The sequence below is a fragment of the Castor canadensis genome, chromosome 12, assembly GCF_047511655.1.
Source record: "Castor canadensis chromosome 12, mCasCan1.hap1v2, whole genome shotgun sequence".
In the NCBI taxonomy this organism is placed as follows: domain Eukaryota; kingdom Metazoa; phylum Chordata; class Mammalia; order Rodentia; family Castoridae; genus Castor; species Castor canadensis.
In genome coordinates, this window is record NC_133397.1 from 65,152,267 (window position 1) to 65,171,203 (window position 18,937).

The window sequence follows — 18,937 nt, forward strand, 5'->3', positions numbered from 1 at the left end:
AAGACTGAAGATGCTGCTGGGGTCAGGGATTCAGGGTTTGAATGGTAATGAATCATAAAGATTTAGAAATGCAAGGTTTCTTCCCTTTTAAACTTAACATACTCATTAAACTTTGTAGTATGTTATATAAACAAACTGCTGAAGTTGGAATAATGTGTGCTTCTAGACATAAGTAATTTGGTTGGGGCCAATTTCCTGCTGAGACCAGATAGAGAAGTTCAGGATCCAGGCACGGGCCACCAACTGTTTGATTGGAATTGGTCTGTGAAATGAGATGGGTTCTTGTGGGCTAACAGGGCTGTCACTCATCTGGGTGATCCAGATTCTAGTCTCAACCTTGTGGCCTGGTCTAGGCTGATCTTGGATTGGCTTCAGTTTCTCTGAGAATCCCTTTCTGGCTCTCAGTCTCTAGGCCTTTCTTTCTTGAATCCTCATACCTGGCAAGGACTGTGCTTGACCCAACCTGTATACTGCATACTTTAATGTGAGGCCTCTGTGAGAATGACTGTTTGCTTTTTCCATTCCTTACATTACTTGTATGACACAATTTCCCCTCCTTTTCATGCTGATCTGGAGGGAAATTTGGGCACTTAAAAAAATTGGCATTAATCCCATTTTGAATGTTATCTTATTTCATAAACAATGTGTAGTTAATTTCTCTTTGGAGCTTCCCTTGACCCACCCCGAATTCTGTAGAGGAAATAGTCATACCAGACTGTGTTATGGGAAAAATAAAACTGACCAGAATTGCCCAATGAGGAAGTTCTAATTTCCTCAGCATTGCTGAATAGATATCAACTAAATCTGCTATCTCTCTTTCTCTATAACACACACCCTTTCCCTGGGGCAGGCAGGCAGCCTTCCCAGACCCCAACTAGGCTTTGCTCTGGCCTGCCTATGGCTCCCTAGCCTGGAGGGCCTCTTCCTTTCCTCCTTTTGCCCAGGTAGACTTAAAGAGAAACAGCCCTGGATGATAGGCCTTACACCCACCACAGAAAGAGAAGGGACTATTTGGGGAAACAGACACTGTCTTGTTAATCCTGAGTGTGATTAAGTAGGGTTAAGAAATGTCTTTGGTCCTCTGAGGGTGCCACTTGGCAGAGAGAAACCTAGAAGAGGGAAGGGAGCAGAAAGAAAGGTCCTTCTTTCTGGACCAAAGGTTGGTCTGGAGTTTTGTTTGAGGGCTGAATTATGGTCATGACTGCATAGGGCTCTTTATCTCATTTTATAGGGAGGAAACTGGGGTTCAGAAAAAGTGTGACTTTTCCAGTGTTGTACTCCTGTACAGGTGCCACAGCTAGCATTTGCATACTGATTTCTCTGGTGCCAGAATCCTCATTTCACCACCAGTAGCTACAAAATGAAGACTGGCTTCAATGATTCTGTTTTGATAGTTTCCAACAATTAAATCTCTTTCCAGCAAGTGCAGGGTTTGTCTTTCCAACTCCCAGCACCCTGGATCAACACGGGATTATTTTGCAGGGACACATTTGGCATAATGTTTTAACTATTGGCTTTTAGAGCCCTCAGGCAGAAAAGTGGTAGAAATGACCTTAAGCAGTGTTGACCAGAACACAGCCAATCAGTATCACATATTGACACAGTGGAAACCTGCCTGCCTCAGGGGAGGATGTTTGAACTCCCAGTCTTATTAGGTGTCCTTTGGGTCATTCTGAAATGGATGTTTGGAATCCTTAATGGCCTTTCTTTTTCTTTTCAGTGGCAGTGGGGTTTGATCTCAGGGCCTTGTACTGAGGATTGAACTCAGGGCCTCCCACTTGTTAGGCAAGCACTGAAGGCCATGCCCCAGCCTTTTTTTGCTTTAGTTATTTTTCAGATAGGGTCTGGCACTTTTTGTCTAGTTGGCCTTGGACCATGATTCTCCTGCTTATGCCTACTGCATAGCTTTGATCATGGGACTGTGCCACTGTTTGGCTTGTTCTTTGAGATAGGGTCTCACTAACTTTTTTGCCTAGGCTGGCCAAAATCTCAGCTCCCAAATAGCTGGGATTATAGGTGTGAGCCATCATATCCAGTCATTTCTCTCTCTCTCTCTCTCTCTTTTTTTTTATTTTGAGACAGCCACATTGTATAGCTCAGGCTGGCCTTGAACTCATGATTCTCCTGCCTCAGCCTCTTGAGTGCTGGGATCACACCATCATACTTGGCTTCTTAGTGCTTTTGAAAAGCTTCTCATGTGATTCTGATGTGCAGCCAAGCTTAGGAACTCTTATCACCGGGGGCAGAGTGGAGATCAGTCAGAAGTCACAGAAAGCAGACTTATCTCTGATTGAGGGACAACTTTGTAACTCTGATCAACAATGGAACTTAAAGTAGTGAGCCTCTCATGCTTGGAAGCATTCAAATGGTCAGATAACTAACTATTCAGGTGACAGAGACAAAGTAAAAACTCAAATGCTGTACTCACTGGAGTTTGAACTAATTACTCCAAAGGCCTTCTCTTTTTAAGAGTGGATATTTTTTGTCTGTGTCTCACTGCTGTGTGGACCTATGGCAACTCCTCTGTGCCTTTCTCCCATGACATTGGGACTGGTGCTCCTTGCCTCTGGCTGCACTCTGGTAGAAGTTGGCAGGATTCTGAAAACTGTGTTCACTTCCCTTCCAATCCAGGATAACTGTCCTCTCATGAGGCTGCATCTTGTTCCCCACTTCTGCTTCCCTCAGCCACTGCTCACCCAGCACAGTAGTACCTGTCAAGGCCAAGTGAGCTCCAGTAGTATGTTTAGGAAGCTGTGGCATTAGATAACTATTGTCCCTTCCAAGTGACCTTAATATACTGGGTGGATACATATTCATGCCCAGATGCTGGCTACTCCTGAGTCTGAGCATTCAAAGAAAGAGCTCTAAGGTGAGGGTGTTGTGTAAAGATGCTAGACTTGAATTTCTTACACCTATTCTGCATTCTTCCTCTTAGTCTTCTCACATGATGGAGAGAAACCCAATGTCCTTATAATTTTCCAACTTTATGATGGTGGGAAAGTGATACACATTCAGTAGAAACTGGACTTTGAATTTTTTTGATCCTTGTTCAGGCTAGCAATATGTGGCATGATGCTCTCATGATGCTGGGCAGCGGGAGGGAGGCATAGCTCTCAGTGTACCACATTATCATGAGGGTAAGCAATCAAAGTGTGGTGCAGTGTTGTTAAGCTATAATGCATTTTCCACTAACAATATTTTGAACTTAGGATGTGTTTATCAGGATGTAACCTCATTGTAAGTCCAGGAGCATTTGTAAATATTTATTTTCAGATTGTAGGTGGTACTATGAAGGGAAAAGCTTGAGCCTTTAAAATATTAAGTAGACCTGACTGTTGTATTCAGGAGGTCAGAGAAAGCCTCTTTGGAGAGAGGCCTGAAGGATTGGCAAGAAAGGGCAGGCACGTATCTGCAACGCCTGTGCACATTGACCTGGGTCAGGGAAGGGCAGGTGGGAAACTGAACCAGGGATAGATTCTGCACAAGGATGCAGAGATGTGCCATGTAGGAGCTGGGCAGAAACCAGCTTATGTAGGGGCTTGGAAGGGTCTTGGGTTTTGTTCTAATGGGTAGCCACTGATAGAATTTAAGCAAGGGAACAGTAGAGTCTGGCTGGGAGTTGAAAAACAGATGGAATCGGTAAGTGTAGAAATGGGGATTGTGTGAGTCCAGGCAGAGGTAGTGGCTGCCAGGCCTACGGTGAGAGGTGATAGGACTGACATGGCCAGCTATGTGAGGTGTTTGGGGGAACAGGGAAGAGGGTCAGTATTGAACTCAGCTCCATCAGGTGTTTCAGTTCAGCCTTTCTGAAGATCTCCCCCAAATGCCCTTTCCCCTGGTTCACCTTTCTCCAGAAATAAAATTAAATCAATTTTTATTATTTTAATTAAAAAAACCCCATAGTCCTTGCAAGTCAATTCTTACTAGTCTTCAGTAATCACCTTCTGTCCATGACAGATTTTATTCTTTTGAAGGGCTGAGTGATACTTGATGACATAGACTATCCTATAATTTGTTTAGCCCGTAGATCTTATTATTGTTATCTCTCTCTTTCAGGTCGACCAGTATCTCTACCACATGCGTCTTTCTGATGAGACCCTTCTGGAGATTTCTAAGCGGTTCCGTAAGGAGATGGAGAAAGGACTTGGAGCCACCACCCACCCCACTGCTTCTGTGAAAATGCTACCCACCTTTGTGAGGTCCACCCCAGATGGGACAGGTACTGTACCTGGGGGATGGCTTGCCTTGGGGCAATTTGTTTGGTTTTGCTCAGGGACCCAAAGAACTCTGTGTTAGTGAAGATTCCTTGATTTTAACCCTCAGAATCCAATGAAGGCTGATGTAAGAGAATTGAATGGAAGGCTGTAGAATTGGGATGGCCAGGAAGATCAGGAAAACTAGCAGCTTTGGCAGCCAAGGTCAAGGCTTCTCTTTGGTCAGTCCTTCCAGAACATTGCTGACAGTCATTTGTTTTCTACCCATGTGTTGAGAAAGGCTTCTTGGCTCAGTTTGAGATTTTATAGACCCACAGAAATTGGACACAGTGGTGGTGATGAACCACAAGAAGTATGCTGTGATGGTCATGGCCTTAGGCTATGGAGGCTGTTCTCTGGCCCATGTATGTCCAGGTGTCCTTAACAGCACATTCTGTAGGTATGCTGGGAAAGCACTGCAGTTTACATTGTCCTTGATTGTTTCATGAACTCCACGAAAAAAAGTCCTAGAAGTCTAAATAAACTTGGAGAAGAGCATGGTGGTATACAGCTGTAATTCCAGTACTTGGAAGACTGAGGCAGGAAGATCAAGAGTTAGAGGTCAACCTGGGCTACATAGAGAGACCCTGTCCCAAAAACCAAAATAAAAGCCAGGCACTAGTGGCTCATGTCTATAATCTAGCTTCTCAGGAGGCAGAGATCAGGAGGATCTTGGTTCGAAGCCAGCCTGGGAAAATAGTTCTTGAGACCCTATCTCGTAAATACCTAAAACAACAAGGGCTGGTGGAGTGGCTCAAGGTGTAGGCCCTGAGTTTAAGCCCTGCTAATGCAAAATAAATAGATAAATAAACAAACAAACAAACAGGGAAAATGTGAAGAAACCCAGTACACATTTAGGTACAAAAGGCTCTGAAGGCCCATAGTAAGAACCTGTTAAGGTTTATTTCATTCCTGTTTGGATATAGAATTTCCATTTCATAAGTGTACCACCCAGGAAGTGATTTTTTCTTAAGGGTAGAGATTGAAGAAGGCGGGTAAGGAAGGGCATCATCCCAGAAGGCCTTGCATGCAGTTCGAAAATGTTGAATCTTTCAATAGGCCTTTGGGGAGGGGCATTAGGAGTTTCTGAGGGATGTGAGCAGAACCATCATGGTGATGTTACATTACCAGCAATAACTGGATTGGAGGGGGCATGGTGGGCGGCTGGGGGGAGCACAGTCATGGACAGGGAAGAGAAGATTCAAAGGGATGTCAGGAGATTGAGCATAGACAGTAGCCTGGATAGTGGTGTCCCTGGAGAAAGGGGATGGGGATGAAACTGAGCTGTGGTGAGCTTTCACGTGACTTGTGTCATATAATTCTCACAAAGACCCTCTGTCTTAGAGACCGAACACCTGTGAGGCTCCTGAGTGGTGGGGGCCAGGGGACCTCCACCCATGTAGAGGACAGCTGCAGTATAAGAACCAGGAAGCACAGAGTCCAAGAACCTGAGGGAGGAGGGAACTCCAAGATACCAGCTGGCAGCGGGTGAGGTATCTGCAGAGGAATTGAGGCCTGGGGCTGCAGTATAGCAGTAGTTGAGGCTTGTTTACTCACCTTGTGCTTGGCTGTTTCCATCACATTTGTGTCCTTGAGGCTCACTGCCTGAGTCTCTAGGGACCTGGTTGGTTTAACAGGACTTTGTATGATTCCTAAAATAAATATGTGCTTGCTGAAGCCTTGGGGCCCAGCCTGGATCCAGCACTGAGGGTGACCTTGTTCAGGGTCATTCTCTGAGTGTGTCTCAGTCCTTCAAAGAGCCCCTTGAGGTAGACAGGATGCTGGTAATTCTCCCTCTTGTGTCCACTAGATTGGCACATTTATTGAACCTGCCTCTCCCTGACTGGAAACCACACATATTTCTTTGCTTCTATTTGACATTCTGATAAATTTCCTGGTTTCTGAAGGACAGCTGTTCAGACCCCAAATATTGCCTAAATATTATGGGAAAAGGACTATTCCTGAGCATCTACCTGGTGTTAATTCATTTACTTTTCACAAAAGCTTGTAAGATAGGTACAAATTCTAATTATTTTTTTTTTTAGATAAGGAGTTGGACGCTTGAATGGTCAAATAACCTGTCCAGGATCACTCAGCCTATGAGAAGCTGAGCCAATTTGTAGATGACAAAGCTGTGGCTTTAAGACCACACTGTGTATGTGTGCATGGGCAAACATACATGTGCTCATGTGTGGGCCTGTGCACCCAACATTGGAGCACTGTTTCTCAAAATGTAGTCGAGACTGGTGATTTAGCCTGTATTGGGCAGGTCAATAAATTTGTGAAGAACTAATTATGGAACAAGTGGTATAAGTGACAACTCAGCAATTCCATTTCCAAGTACATTCTCTGAACAATCTCCCATATGAATCTAAGGAGACATGTTCAATAATGTTAATAGCAGTGCTGCTTGTAATGATAGCATATCAGAAACTGTGGTGTATTCATGTGATGGAATACTGTACAGTATGTTACAGAAAGGAACTTATGTAAATACAGATGCATCTCCAAAAGAAGAGTGAAGGCTAGGCATGGTGGCTCACACCTGTAATCCCAATTACTTGGGAGGCAGAGGTAGGAAGATCAAAGTTCGAGGCTGGCCTGGGAAAAAAAACTGGAGACCCTATCTGAAAACAAACTAATAAAGCCAAAAGGACTGGTGGCATGGCTTAAGTGGTAGAGTGCTTGGCTAGCAAGTGGGAGGCCCTGAGTTCAGTTACAAGTACTGTCACCCCTCCCCCCACCAAAAAAAGCACGAATGAGTTGCAAGACATGGTCCTCCTAGTAGTTGAATGTAAGACTAAAAATCTCTCAAAGCAGCTCCATACACTAGGAACCGGAACACATGTGCTACGTAACTGATAGTGGTTGGTTTTGGAGTGAGAAAGGAAAATGGAACTGGGGAAGAGGAGTATGATAGTCTGAAATTTATGTATTTATGTAATTATGCAAGTAAGCTTGGGGACTACTACCAGAAATGAAGTTCTCCTTTCTTGCTGACACATGGGTAAAGTGTGTGCAGATGGGCAGCAGCACTTTCCCCTAGATGTGGCTTGTGGGGTGTACCTGCTTCCTGGCCAAGGCCACAGTCTGGACCCTGGTTTCTGCTACTAGTGATGACCCCCTCTCCCACAGAGGGCTCCAGACCTTTGCTCCAGTGGTGCCTGTTCAACATGGCCTTTATCAAAAGCCTTTGTTCCTCAGCCTGTTCATTTCCAGCATTGCTTTTCAAATCTGAAGAATTAAACCTCAGATCTAAACCCCTGATCTGGAAGGACCTAATCCTCAAATCAGTAGCTTTCTAACTTTATATCTTCACAGCAAGAGACTCATGCACATATATATTTATGCAAAACTTAAGATTCAGGGATTCAGGGACCAATGTTTACTCTTAAATGTAAGACGGTTGGCTTTGTTATCTTCCATTCTTATAAGAAAGTTGTTACCAGAATCTACAAAGTTTGAAAACTGCTGCATTGAATGTTCCTCAGCCCAGTTCTTATTCTAGGCTGAGATTTGTAAAATTGCGCACTTGATGTTAGGCATGAAATGCGTGGTTTTAGGGCAGTATGATGTGGGGTTAGGATTAGAATTCTATGTTTAAGTGAGTTTGAATTCAAACTGTTCATTTATGCTATGATCTTGTTTCCTCCTTTGTAAAAAGATGAAACATTGGGGTGTTCTCTGAATTAAGGGAGAACCAGCTATGTGACCTTCCCATGAGTTAGAACACCTGTGTAGCTACAACCCACCACTGCAAAAGGCATGTTCAGTGTATATTTTACTGAGAAAGCGTGAGTGAGCCTCCAGGCCCTTTTCCTTTGGAGGAGACTGGCATGGAGTGAGCAAGTTCAACCCCATCACCAGAGGCCCTGCATTTTGCAACAAGGACCAGGCTCTGAAGCTTTTAGATAGGCCCTAGCTATCTAACTGTAATCAAAATCCAGGTAGAATAAATGGGAGACTTTGGGAAGTTTCAGGGCATTCATTTTTGATGGCCACCTCCATTACACTAGAGAAAAATGAACCTCCAAGTTGTGGATTATGGGTTCTTTGTGAGAAGGCAGAGGGATGTCAGCAGCCACCGAGTACTGTGAGGATGAGATGTCCAAAGTCAGTTCTGAAGAGCCTTTGCTTCCAAGCCGAGTGGACACCACATGGAAGCAACATAGTTGGCACAGATGAAAGCACGGTAGATAAACGGGCTGGGAGACTCTTTCTCAGATGACAGAATTTACTGTCTGCCAGGGCATGTGCAATTACTAGGCAGGTGTCCTACAGCTTGTGCCTCATCCCCAGCCCTGCATGTGCAGTTGTTATGTGTTCATTAAGCATTAAAAAAATTTTAAGCTGGGGGCATGGCTCAAGTGGTAGAGTGCTTACCTAGCAAGCACAAGACCTTGAGTTCAAACCCTAGTACCACCCTTCCCCGCAAAAAAAATTAAAATAAATGAAATAAGGAGATGTAAGTGTTGGCTGGGGATGTGCTTTCCCCATAGTGCACATCCATATTGTACTACATTTGCCTCTATCCTTCCACCTATCATTGGAAGTGCCTTGTGATTTTTGAAATAAACTGCTGTGGTCTTGATGCATTGTGAAATAAACTACAAAAATCAGTTCATTTCAACCCTAAAGTTTGAGCATGCATATTATTACCTAGATTTAGATATTTGTTTTTTTCCTTTTGATGTAAAATCTACATGTAATGAAATGACAAATCTTGTGTATTGTTTGAATTGACAAAAATACATACACACCTGCTTAATGCAATCCCAATCACTATACTTCACAAAGTTCTTTCATGCCTCTTTTCTGTCAGTCCCTGTCCTTGACCCCTTGACATTGTGTTCTAATATGTCCCACACACTTTAGTTTTGCCTGTTCCAGAATTCCTCATAAATAATCTCACACAGCAGTTGTTTTATCATGCAAGTCTTTTGTTCATCATGATGTAGGATTTATTCACATTAAATCTTACCAGTAGTTTGCTCCTTTTGTTTGTTGATCCCACGGTATGATTAAAATCACATATGATGTGAATATTATGGATACCCTGGCAGTTTCCAGTTTTGGGGCTATAATAAATAAAGCTTCTGTGAACATTCTTGCATAAGCCCTTTTCTGGACATGAGTTTTCATTTTTTTTGATACATAACTGGAAATGGAATTACTGAGTCATAGTTTGGTATATGCTTAGTTAATACAGAACAAAACAAAAACCTTCTAGGCCTTTTCTCCAAGTTGTCAAACCATTTTTGTCTGTATCCCTTGATTTTTGCAAGGAGAGTTGGGCACAGAAAGCATTTATTTGTACTGGCTAGGCACGATACCATAATGACCTTCTCAAAGCAGCCCTAATCTATGCTATGGCTGTGTAGGTGATTGTAGCACAGCCCTAACCACATCATAAGGGTCTGGCTTTCAGAGAACAGTTCCATCTCAAGAGGCAATGCAGGAAGAGTTGACACCATTTAATGAGCAAGCATACTGTGTGTATGAGGCTGTTTGCATAAATCTAGTATTCTTCCCACAAAAACGTTACAAGAGAAATAATCTCACTTTAAAAATAAGGCAACTGAGGCTAAGAGAGGATTGTTGATTGCCAAGGCACTTGAGGCCAGATAGTAGGATGGGGGATTTAAGTGTAGGTAGCCCTGACTCCGTGGCCAGAAGATTCACAGTTTATATTGGCTCATGTTGCTGAACAAAAGTTTCTAGGGTAAACCAGATTATCTTTTAAAATAGATCATACATACAGCTTGGCTTTGTGCCATTAAAATAAGAAGCTCAAGTACAATGCAATTGAAAATCTACAAATGTTCCAGCAGCATGTTCTAATTCAGAAATTAAGTATTGTTGTGGTTTACTTATCACTTCCTTGTTTTGGCTAGATTATTTAGATATAAATCTATGCTTTAGAAGGCAGAGGAAGGGTAAGGCAGTGTCGAAATGATCATTTTATACTTCTCCACTTCACTGAATTGTCAGTTACTTTCACAGGTAAGTATATCTTCATCCTCTAGACAGATTTAGCTTTCTGGAGAGCAGGGAATGGTGATGGTGGTGGTGATGATAATAAATTGTAGATGTAGTGCCAGGCACTGTGCTAAAGATTTATCAGTTCTCACTGATTCAGTGGTAGATTCTCTGAACTTCATTTTATAGGGAAAGAAACTAGATTTAGAGAGAGTAGGCTACTTGCTTAGAGTCACAGCAAGCAGGTAGCACTGTTGGGATTTCAACTCAGCCAGCTGCACACCAACACATGGACCCTTAAGCACACCACTAGCTTATGAACCTGCTACATGGCTAGCCCAATTCATTCATTCTTCTTTTGGGAACTCAAGTCTAGCTGTTCAGTTCGATCAACAAAAGCCTCAGGCTCAGCCTAAGGCTCAGTTGTCTGTGAGACAGTGGTGTGCCAAGCTACCTGTGCTGTGCCTTTGAAAAGTGAAAATAGTCCTCAGGGAGATAAAGCTTACGTAGATGAGACAATCAGAGAGTGATAGTGGGTCATATAATGCAAGGACACGATATGATAAAGAGAGACTGTGCTGGTGATAGGTTGCTTGGTAGCTGGTGAACCCCTAAGAGAAGCCCTTATCTTGGTTGCTGTGCGTTATATCAACAGCCGTGCAATGGAGACCTAAATGAACAGCTAGCACCCAATCAAGTTAATAAGTGGATTTATGTGGTGCCAGCAATATAAATGAAGATTGTACTGATAGCTTCCATATGGTAGCTGGCATTTATGTATGCCAGGTATTGTGCCAAACACCTTACCCTTTATTGTATTGAATTTTGACAAACTGTGCTTATCAAAATACTAGGTGATAGTTTGGTATATGCTTAATTAAAAAAAAAAAAAAGTGGTAGAACACTTGCTCAGCAAACACAAGGCCCTGAGTTCAAACCCCAGTACCACCAAAACCAAACAGGCAACCCCCCACCCTGAAAAAAAAAATAAAACCCTATCAAACCTTTTCTTCCAGGTTGTTGAACCATTTTATATGCCTCACAACGAATGAGATATCAGTACCTCTTGGGTTTTGGAAGGAGAGCTGGGGGAAGAAAACATTTATTTGTATCTGGCAGCCATGGTACCATATTTAGACCTCTCTGTAGGCAGCCCTAACCTATGCCATGGCTATGCAAGTCAGTGAATGCAGTGAACGAGTGAGAGAGTGTGTGTGTGTGTGTGTGTGTGTGTGTGTGTGTGTGTGTCTGTGTCCCTGTGCTCTAGGTATTGGCTTAGAGAGGAGTTTATGGTATCTTTTTTATTTTTTAAACAGATAATGAAATCTCAGTATTAGGTTTTGATACATTACCTGAAGTCAAGTGGCCAATACTGAACATGTTAAAAGAGGATCTGAATCCAAGTCTTCTTGCCTGGAATGCTTAAGACACTCAAAGCCTATACTGTTGAAACATAACCCTGTTTTAATACTGTGAAGGGTATTTGCACCTCTGTGGTGAAAGTATCACTTCTGTATGACTTGCACATATTTTAACTGTAAGAAAAGGGTATCAGACTGTGCTTTCTAAACACACTGTGTGCTTTTTGTGTGCTCTGGGCTCCTCTCTTCATTGGAGCAGCTCTATTTTTTTCTTCATCGGTGTTTATATTTTAGGATTTGGCATACCAATTTTACTTGGGAAAAAATATCCTATTACTTAAAATGGCTTAAAAACCAATGATGTAGAAGATCAGATTATCGTTTTCCTTGACTGTGTCAGATACTAGCATTTTCTGTGTGACACGATACCTTTAATGACATGGAGTTACTTCTCGATTGCTGAGCTGTTGAGTGGGAGCAGGCACTGTAATGTAGTAACTGGGATCCTGGAGCTTAAGACGAGGGTGCCAGATGTGACAGTGACTGTGGCTCCAAATAGATGGGAAATATGTGCCTTGAAACCTGTCTTCTGGATTACCTCCCCAGGACCTGGAGATTCATCCCTTTAGTCCTTGTTCTAATTGTTGGTACATACCATACATTCTTAGAGCAGGCTCCTGCTATGAGCTAGCACTAGAAAAACAAGGTCCCCCCCAACCCCAACCAAAGCCACCCTGTGGAGGAAGATCAGGATGTTTAGTGCAATCACCTGGGACTACTGGAAATGCTATTAATAGGGCAGGTCCCTTCGGAATCATTGAATTATTATAGGGCCAGTTCAGGAACTGGATGTAGAAGTCTAGATGTGTGACTTTGACTTACCTCAAAAGTTCAGAGCTGCATGCCTCAGGCATTGGGTGATAGGGCAGCCCTAGGGTTGGGTCTAATGCAGTTGCGCCATCCTGGTTTGCCTAGGACTCTCTCAGTTTCACCATTGAAAGTTCCATGTCATTGGGAACCCCTCCATTCTGGGCGAACTGGGATGGCTGACCAGTCAAGGAAAACGATAAGGCCTAAGTAAACCTAGGCCTTCATTGCTGCTGTGCTGGACTAGCACAGCAGACTTCTAGCCAGACTCCCTCACTCTAGACCCATCCCCATAATGCTACCTGAGCCCTTTTGAAAACACAGATCTGACCTGTTTGAGAATCAGTCCTTGGTAATGACATTTCCTGTGTGCTTATAACCATGTCATGTAAGCCTGATGTCGTAGCCACTTTGTACATGTCATTTTTTGGCAGCCACAAGTCAGTTTCATCTTATAGATAAATATATAAACATTCCTCCTGCCGTACTGGACACCTGAGCATGCCATGAACTTTCACATATGTCCTCTTTGTTCTGTCTGGCAACTTCATTCTCACTAAGTCTGGGCTGTCTCTTTTGATTCCCAAGAAACTTTTCTTGTCTAAGCAAAAATGATCATTCCTTCTATACCTGTTCCTTCTCTCCCTATAAAGTCAGGGACAGGTTTGCTTACATCATGCTCAATGTTGAAAAAAACTAATAGAAGAATGGGAGGTATTTTTTTGGCAGGTCCCAGAATGGCTTTAGTTTTTGATTCTTAAAATAGTGATTTTCATACATTTCTTGAAATGATTTTTTTTTTCAAATATTTAGGAGTGGACCACAGCCCCAAATTTAACCAAATGAAATCTTATGATGTAGAACACTGTATAAAAGACAGAGGTAGAAAGAAGAAATAAAGTTGGAAGTAAGGGTGCAGGAGGTGAGCTGTATCTTAATTAGCCTTGCTAAGGACAGACCTTCAAGGGTGGCAGGAACTTATCTTTCTCAAAGTCTGTTAGTCACCTGAAACTAGAGCTGAGGGACTGAGCTTCTGCTCCAGGGCACTGCCACATCTTAGGACACTGCTGCTTAAAGATACAGAACGAAACCAAAACTGTTTGCAAGTCACTCTTAGACCACTGGCTGGCACTCTGCTCTGAGCTCCTGATGAGAGGAACAGGTGGTGATCTATTTTAATTAGTGGCAAGAACCTAATGATTAAAAATAGATCTTTTTGAAAAATTCAACTGGCTATTGTCTCACCCTTCAAAAAATATGTGGACATTGTCAAGTACGAAGCCTACCCGTTAATATGTATCTTTAACAAAGTTGGGGTGATGGCTTGATCAAATGAATTACTGATATCATGTCAACTAAGGTGATATTGACTATTAAGTTCAGGCGGTTAGTCAGATGCCATTTTGGTCCTTGGCCTTTCCCTGTGACAGGTGAGTTCCCAGGAGAAGCTGGAACCCCTTTATCTTGCTGACCTATGTATCTGATAAGAGTGGAACTGAAATTGGGCTAACTGGGAGTCTACGTGGGAAATGAGTCAGTAAACAAACTGTCAGAGGGAGTCGCTTCAGTCTCTGCTGTTGGGCAATTTGATGGAGGGTGGCACCCAGGCCTCCCATCACCAGTTCCTCTTAGCACTACTTATTTGAGAACTTTTTTTTCCCCTATTAGAAAAAAGTTGGTGCTCCTTCTCTTGTTGAAGGTGGATGGGATCTTTTTAATGGGGAGGATCTTCAGCAGAGAAATCTTGAGGAGGGTCCTGTAAGATGGGAACATAGGTTTGGTGTAATTGTTTGAGAAAGTATCAATTTGTAGTTACTCTAAAGAAAGGCCTACAACAGCTAGCTTTAGTAGGTCCTGGGTTCCACTGTGGAGAAGGGTGTGTCATCTCTTGCCAGTGGCTGTGTACCTGGTACCTTGCTTATCCCCGTCCCTTCACTCAATTTTCAAGATCAAGTCTGAGAGGATTTGGCCATTTAATAAGTCCAGGGGATGGGCTGTGCTTACTGATAAAAGTTAGGGTGTCTTTGGTTTCTTTCTCACCACTTTATGGCTTCCAGGAACCAGAGCCATGAAAGATGAGGGTGTGGTACTGAGGGACAGGGGTAGGCTTGGGAGTCAGATGGACTTGGTTTCAAACCCTAGTTGTCATTTGTCCCTGCATGACCTTAACCAAGTGACTCAACTTCTGAGATACACCATCACTTCCTCTGTCATCAATCAAGCCCAGAGGCCACTGTCACCTTGAGGTTTTATGCTCTTAGCATAGTTAGTGAAGAACTCCTTGTTTGAGAGTTTATAACTTTCCCAAGATTAGTCTCATTGCTCATAGCAGAAAAAAGCTATGTTAGAGAGGCAGCCCTCCAAGATTTGAATCTTGGTTGGAATTGCTTGACCTGAGCCTTGTTTTTCTTATTTGTAAGTTGGGATTATAATGTCTAGCTCATTACATAATGAATGAGATAAAGTTTATAAACGAAGTGCCTGTTGCTCAACAAACCTTACTTTCTTTTTTGTTAAAGATCTCTATCTGCATCATGTCTTTTAAACATCTACTAAATGTCTCCCATACTTGCCCCTATCTTTTCATTGATTTATTCTCACAGTAATCCAGATATGAGTGAGAAAGTCTGAGTTCTGTGCTAAGGACAAGAGAGATGAAGAGAGGTCTTAGATTTCATTTTTCAAAAAGGAAAATAGAAAACTTTGATCTTTTAAACAAGCTTTCTTGTTAAAGCAATTTTTTAAACTTGTTTTCTTATGTTAGCTGTGTGGTAGCCACATTTTGGAGGAATTGGGTTGACTTAGAAAGGGTGGCAAACGAATACAATCTTTATTCTTAAGAATTTTCGGGGACATGATATTAAAACCTTGAAACCAAACATAGTTTGACAACATAAAATTAAACATAACATGACAAAAATAGCATGAATAAAATTAAGAGACAAACATCCAACTGGGAAAAATGGTTGCAAATATAAAATCAACAAAGCTATTTTCTTTAATATTCAAAAGGTCTTTTCGAGTACTAAGAAAATAGTATCTTAAAAAAATCAGACAACAAACAGGTGGTTCACACAAAAAAGAGTTCAAAATGCCAGTCAACCTTTCAAAAGGCTAACTTTACATAAATGAAAGAAAGCCGGTGTTTTAAAAATTTTTTTTAAAGATACCACTGTGACCTAGCAGGATTAATTGCTATATATAATGGAATGCTGGCTGAAGTATATCCTTTGATTTGCATAGAAACTGAAGAGAACATTTAGGAAGATACTTTGACAATATCTTCCAAATTAAAAGCACATTCTTGGAACTAGCAATTCTATGGCCTCCTCTGTCTTTTTATAAAATAAATGTATCTAAAGACACCCAAGAAACTTTGTTAGTGATTGCTTGTAGGATATGGAGAAGAAAAGGAAGATGTTTGCTTTTCACTTTGTCACCTTTTGTACTGTTGGAGCTTTCAATCTGGTGTTTGTATTTTATTATTTTTATAAAGTTAAAATTGTTATCCAGAGATGACAACATGCTTAACAATATGAAACCTGATAGTTCATAAATATGATGATCTGGGCCTGATAATCTCATTGAAACCCCATAATTGATGCTCAGACATTTTGTTTAATAAATGAACCGTAAGTGAGAAAATTCAGTATGAGATAGCTTCTTAATACGTTGCCTCAAATGTCACCTGTTATTACTTAGTAGAATGTTCTCTCTGGACCTTATTGGCCTCTGCCCTGTGGCTTTGTATTTGTACTTTTTTTTTTTCTAGTGGTGGTACTGAGGTTTGAACTCAGGGCCTTGTACTTGTTAGGCAAGCACTCTACCACTTGAGCTACCTACTCTTGGCGTGTTTGTTTTCCTGTGACAGGGCCTTTATCTTGCCCTGTTGTAGGTCCATGGATGCATCTGTCCTTCACAGCCCGTCGCATATTCACAATACTCCATCTGGGGCTTTTGGAATGTTTTGAGAGGTTCTCAGTGGAGGTAGATCTTGAGTTACCAGTAGCAGTAAGTAGGGTTTGGAGTGGCCAAGAAGAACTAGCGGAGATTAGAAAAAGGAATAATGGTAATAATACACAATGACAAGGACAGTGGCTGATTATTATTTGTTTATTTTTGGTGGCACTGGGGTTTGAACTCAGGGCCTTACAGTTGCTAGCCAGGGGCTCTTACAGCTTGTGCCACTCCACCAGCCCTTTTTTTTTTTTTTTTTTTTAAATGGGTTTTTTCCGAGAGAGGGTCAGGGATAGGGTGCCCAGCCTTATTTATTTTTTTGAGACAGGGTCTCACTGTATAGCCCAGGCCGGTCTCGAACTTGAGATCTTTCTGCCTCAGCCTCCCAGGATTTTAGGTGTAATCTGTAGCTGTTGGCTTACTATGTGTCCATATGTTTACAAATATGTATTTACATATATTTACATATATGTATTTCATATACATACATGTATTTCATTAAGTCTCACATTGCTGGGAGAATTCAGCATTATAAGCTGTGTTCTACAGGTGAGGTGACATGCCTAGACAGCCCTGTGATGTGCTCAGTCACACAAGTGATGAAGCAGCAGCCCTGGAATTCATGAGGCCTGCTCACCATCTCCCAAGGTTTAATGCTTAACCTAGATTCTACTGGGGAGGGGGAGGTCCTGTCCTGTATGATATGGATATGGGCACCAGGACAGGGTCTGTCCATTTCCCTGAGGGGTCACCTTTAGGATTTTTGGAGTTGTGGGGCTGGACCTACCTCAGATTCTGAACTCAGACAGCGTATGTTCCTTGGCTGTGGTCATGTGTGTTTGTTTAAGGGAAACCGGGGAGAAGGAATACTGAGGGATGTTTGTTCCAGAGGAGTCTGTAAGGAAAGCCAGGGACATCCTTCCTGGGAACAGAATTTTCAGTAGTATTTTGTTATTTGTAATTTCCCTCCACTCCTCCAGAAAATACGGCAAAACCACATTCCTCATGGAGTCATGCTGGACTGGATCCAGCTGGGCTGGCTTTGGATGATCACCAACCAGAGGCAGTCCTGGCTGCCTCCATCACTCTGGTCACTGATTCAGCAGATCGTGTGTGCCCTGGGCCTCGGAGTGCTGATGAGGCAGTTCATCCTTGATTTTCCTTTTTATCCCTCATGACAACCACCACAGAGCATTTCCTAGAATCTGGCTGAGGTCCTACTACCAGGGGAGGCTCAGAACCGGAGTGTCTGGAAAAGCTGCCCATGGCCATAACGGGGCAAGAATTCCCCAAGATGAGGTTGGTCTTGCTGGAGTGAGCTGTGGGGCCACCTCCAGACTCCAGACAGGGATGGAGAGTTAGTATTCCTTAGGAAGAGTCTGAAGTCACTGGGGATGACTTTAGCAGCTTTTCTTGGACAGAGTGCTGTAGCTTCCTCTGGGTGTCCATTGTGGGCTTGAAGACTCTCGGTATAGGTGTGGGGCAGTTCTCTGAGAACCTAGATGGAAAGTACCTAGCACCTGCTGAGCATGTGGCACAGTGCTGGGTGCTTGAGGCACATTATCTAATTTTCCTCCTCACAACCTCCCTGTCAAGGGTGATGTTCCCATTTCATAGATGAGGCAGCTGAGACTCTGAGGATCAAGAGCTTGTCTCAGCTAAAAGGTGGCTGGCCTAGGATTCTCATGTAGGGAATAGATGGGCTGTAGATAGATCCAGTCTCTATCTGGCTGATGTGAGTGCAGGCAAGTTCTGGGCATGCTCCAGTGGATGATATCTGCCCCCGGTTTCCCCTTTGCATTCTAGGGACTGTGGGAGATGCTGTTAGGGATCCAGCAAGAGGTGGTTTTTTTTCAGAGTTGAGCTAAAGGTGCTGAAGGCACCTGGGTACAGAAGAAGTCCTTTGGTTTATGTAGTCAGAGCATGTGTCTGACCCTCCCATCCATTCTGCCTTATTTCAGCTTTCACTGGGATGGGGACTTAATATTGACAAACCCGCCAGTAAGTGAACTCCCTGGGAAATTACTATATACTTGGAGAAGGTGTGGGGTGGGGCAGTGGGACACACTGCGGGGGTTATTGCCAGTTCAGGAAGCCACATTGTTGGTACTGGTTAGCCACCTTCTCTTCCTGCCCGTGCCTGCTTGCCACCCTGGCCCTTCTATGGGCTCTGTGCCTCTTCAGCATTTTCATTCTGTGCCCTACAATGAGGTACTTCCCTGTAGCTGGTTGCATTATCGTCCAGAATCTGGATGTTTCCTATCTTTATTACTTATTTCATGGTGGGAAGGAGCTCTGCCTTCCTGGTGACACAAGAAGATTGACTATTTGTGACTGTGTGAACTTTTCTGGAGTCCCACTTTCCCCTTTCTCACTCCTTCACAAGTGGCCCAACTCTTGTCTTATACTATGAGCTCAGCATCCTCTCACATTCTGATAGGCATGAGATCCTTTGTTGGGCACCTGCTTGGCTTATTTGGTAGGCCACTGAATTTAAAGCATTGGACCCCATTCTACTCC

At 42.8% G+C, this 18,937-nt stretch overlaps 1 protein-coding gene across 2 annotated transcripts in view; it reads left to right on the top strand.

Moving 5' to 3' along the window:
• The window catches only part of Hk2 (hexokinase 2), a 57,515-nt gene that overhangs the window by 12,474 nt on the left and 26,104 nt on the right, over positions 1-18,937 (top strand). For both annotated transcript variants that reach the window (XM_020181826.2, XM_020181833.2), the window contains exon 2: positions 4,057-4,219. In XM_020181826.2, coding sequence (XP_020037415.1) covers positions 4,057-4,219 — 163 coding nt within the window. The remainder of the gene's footprint in view (positions 1-4,056; positions 4,220-18,937) is intronic.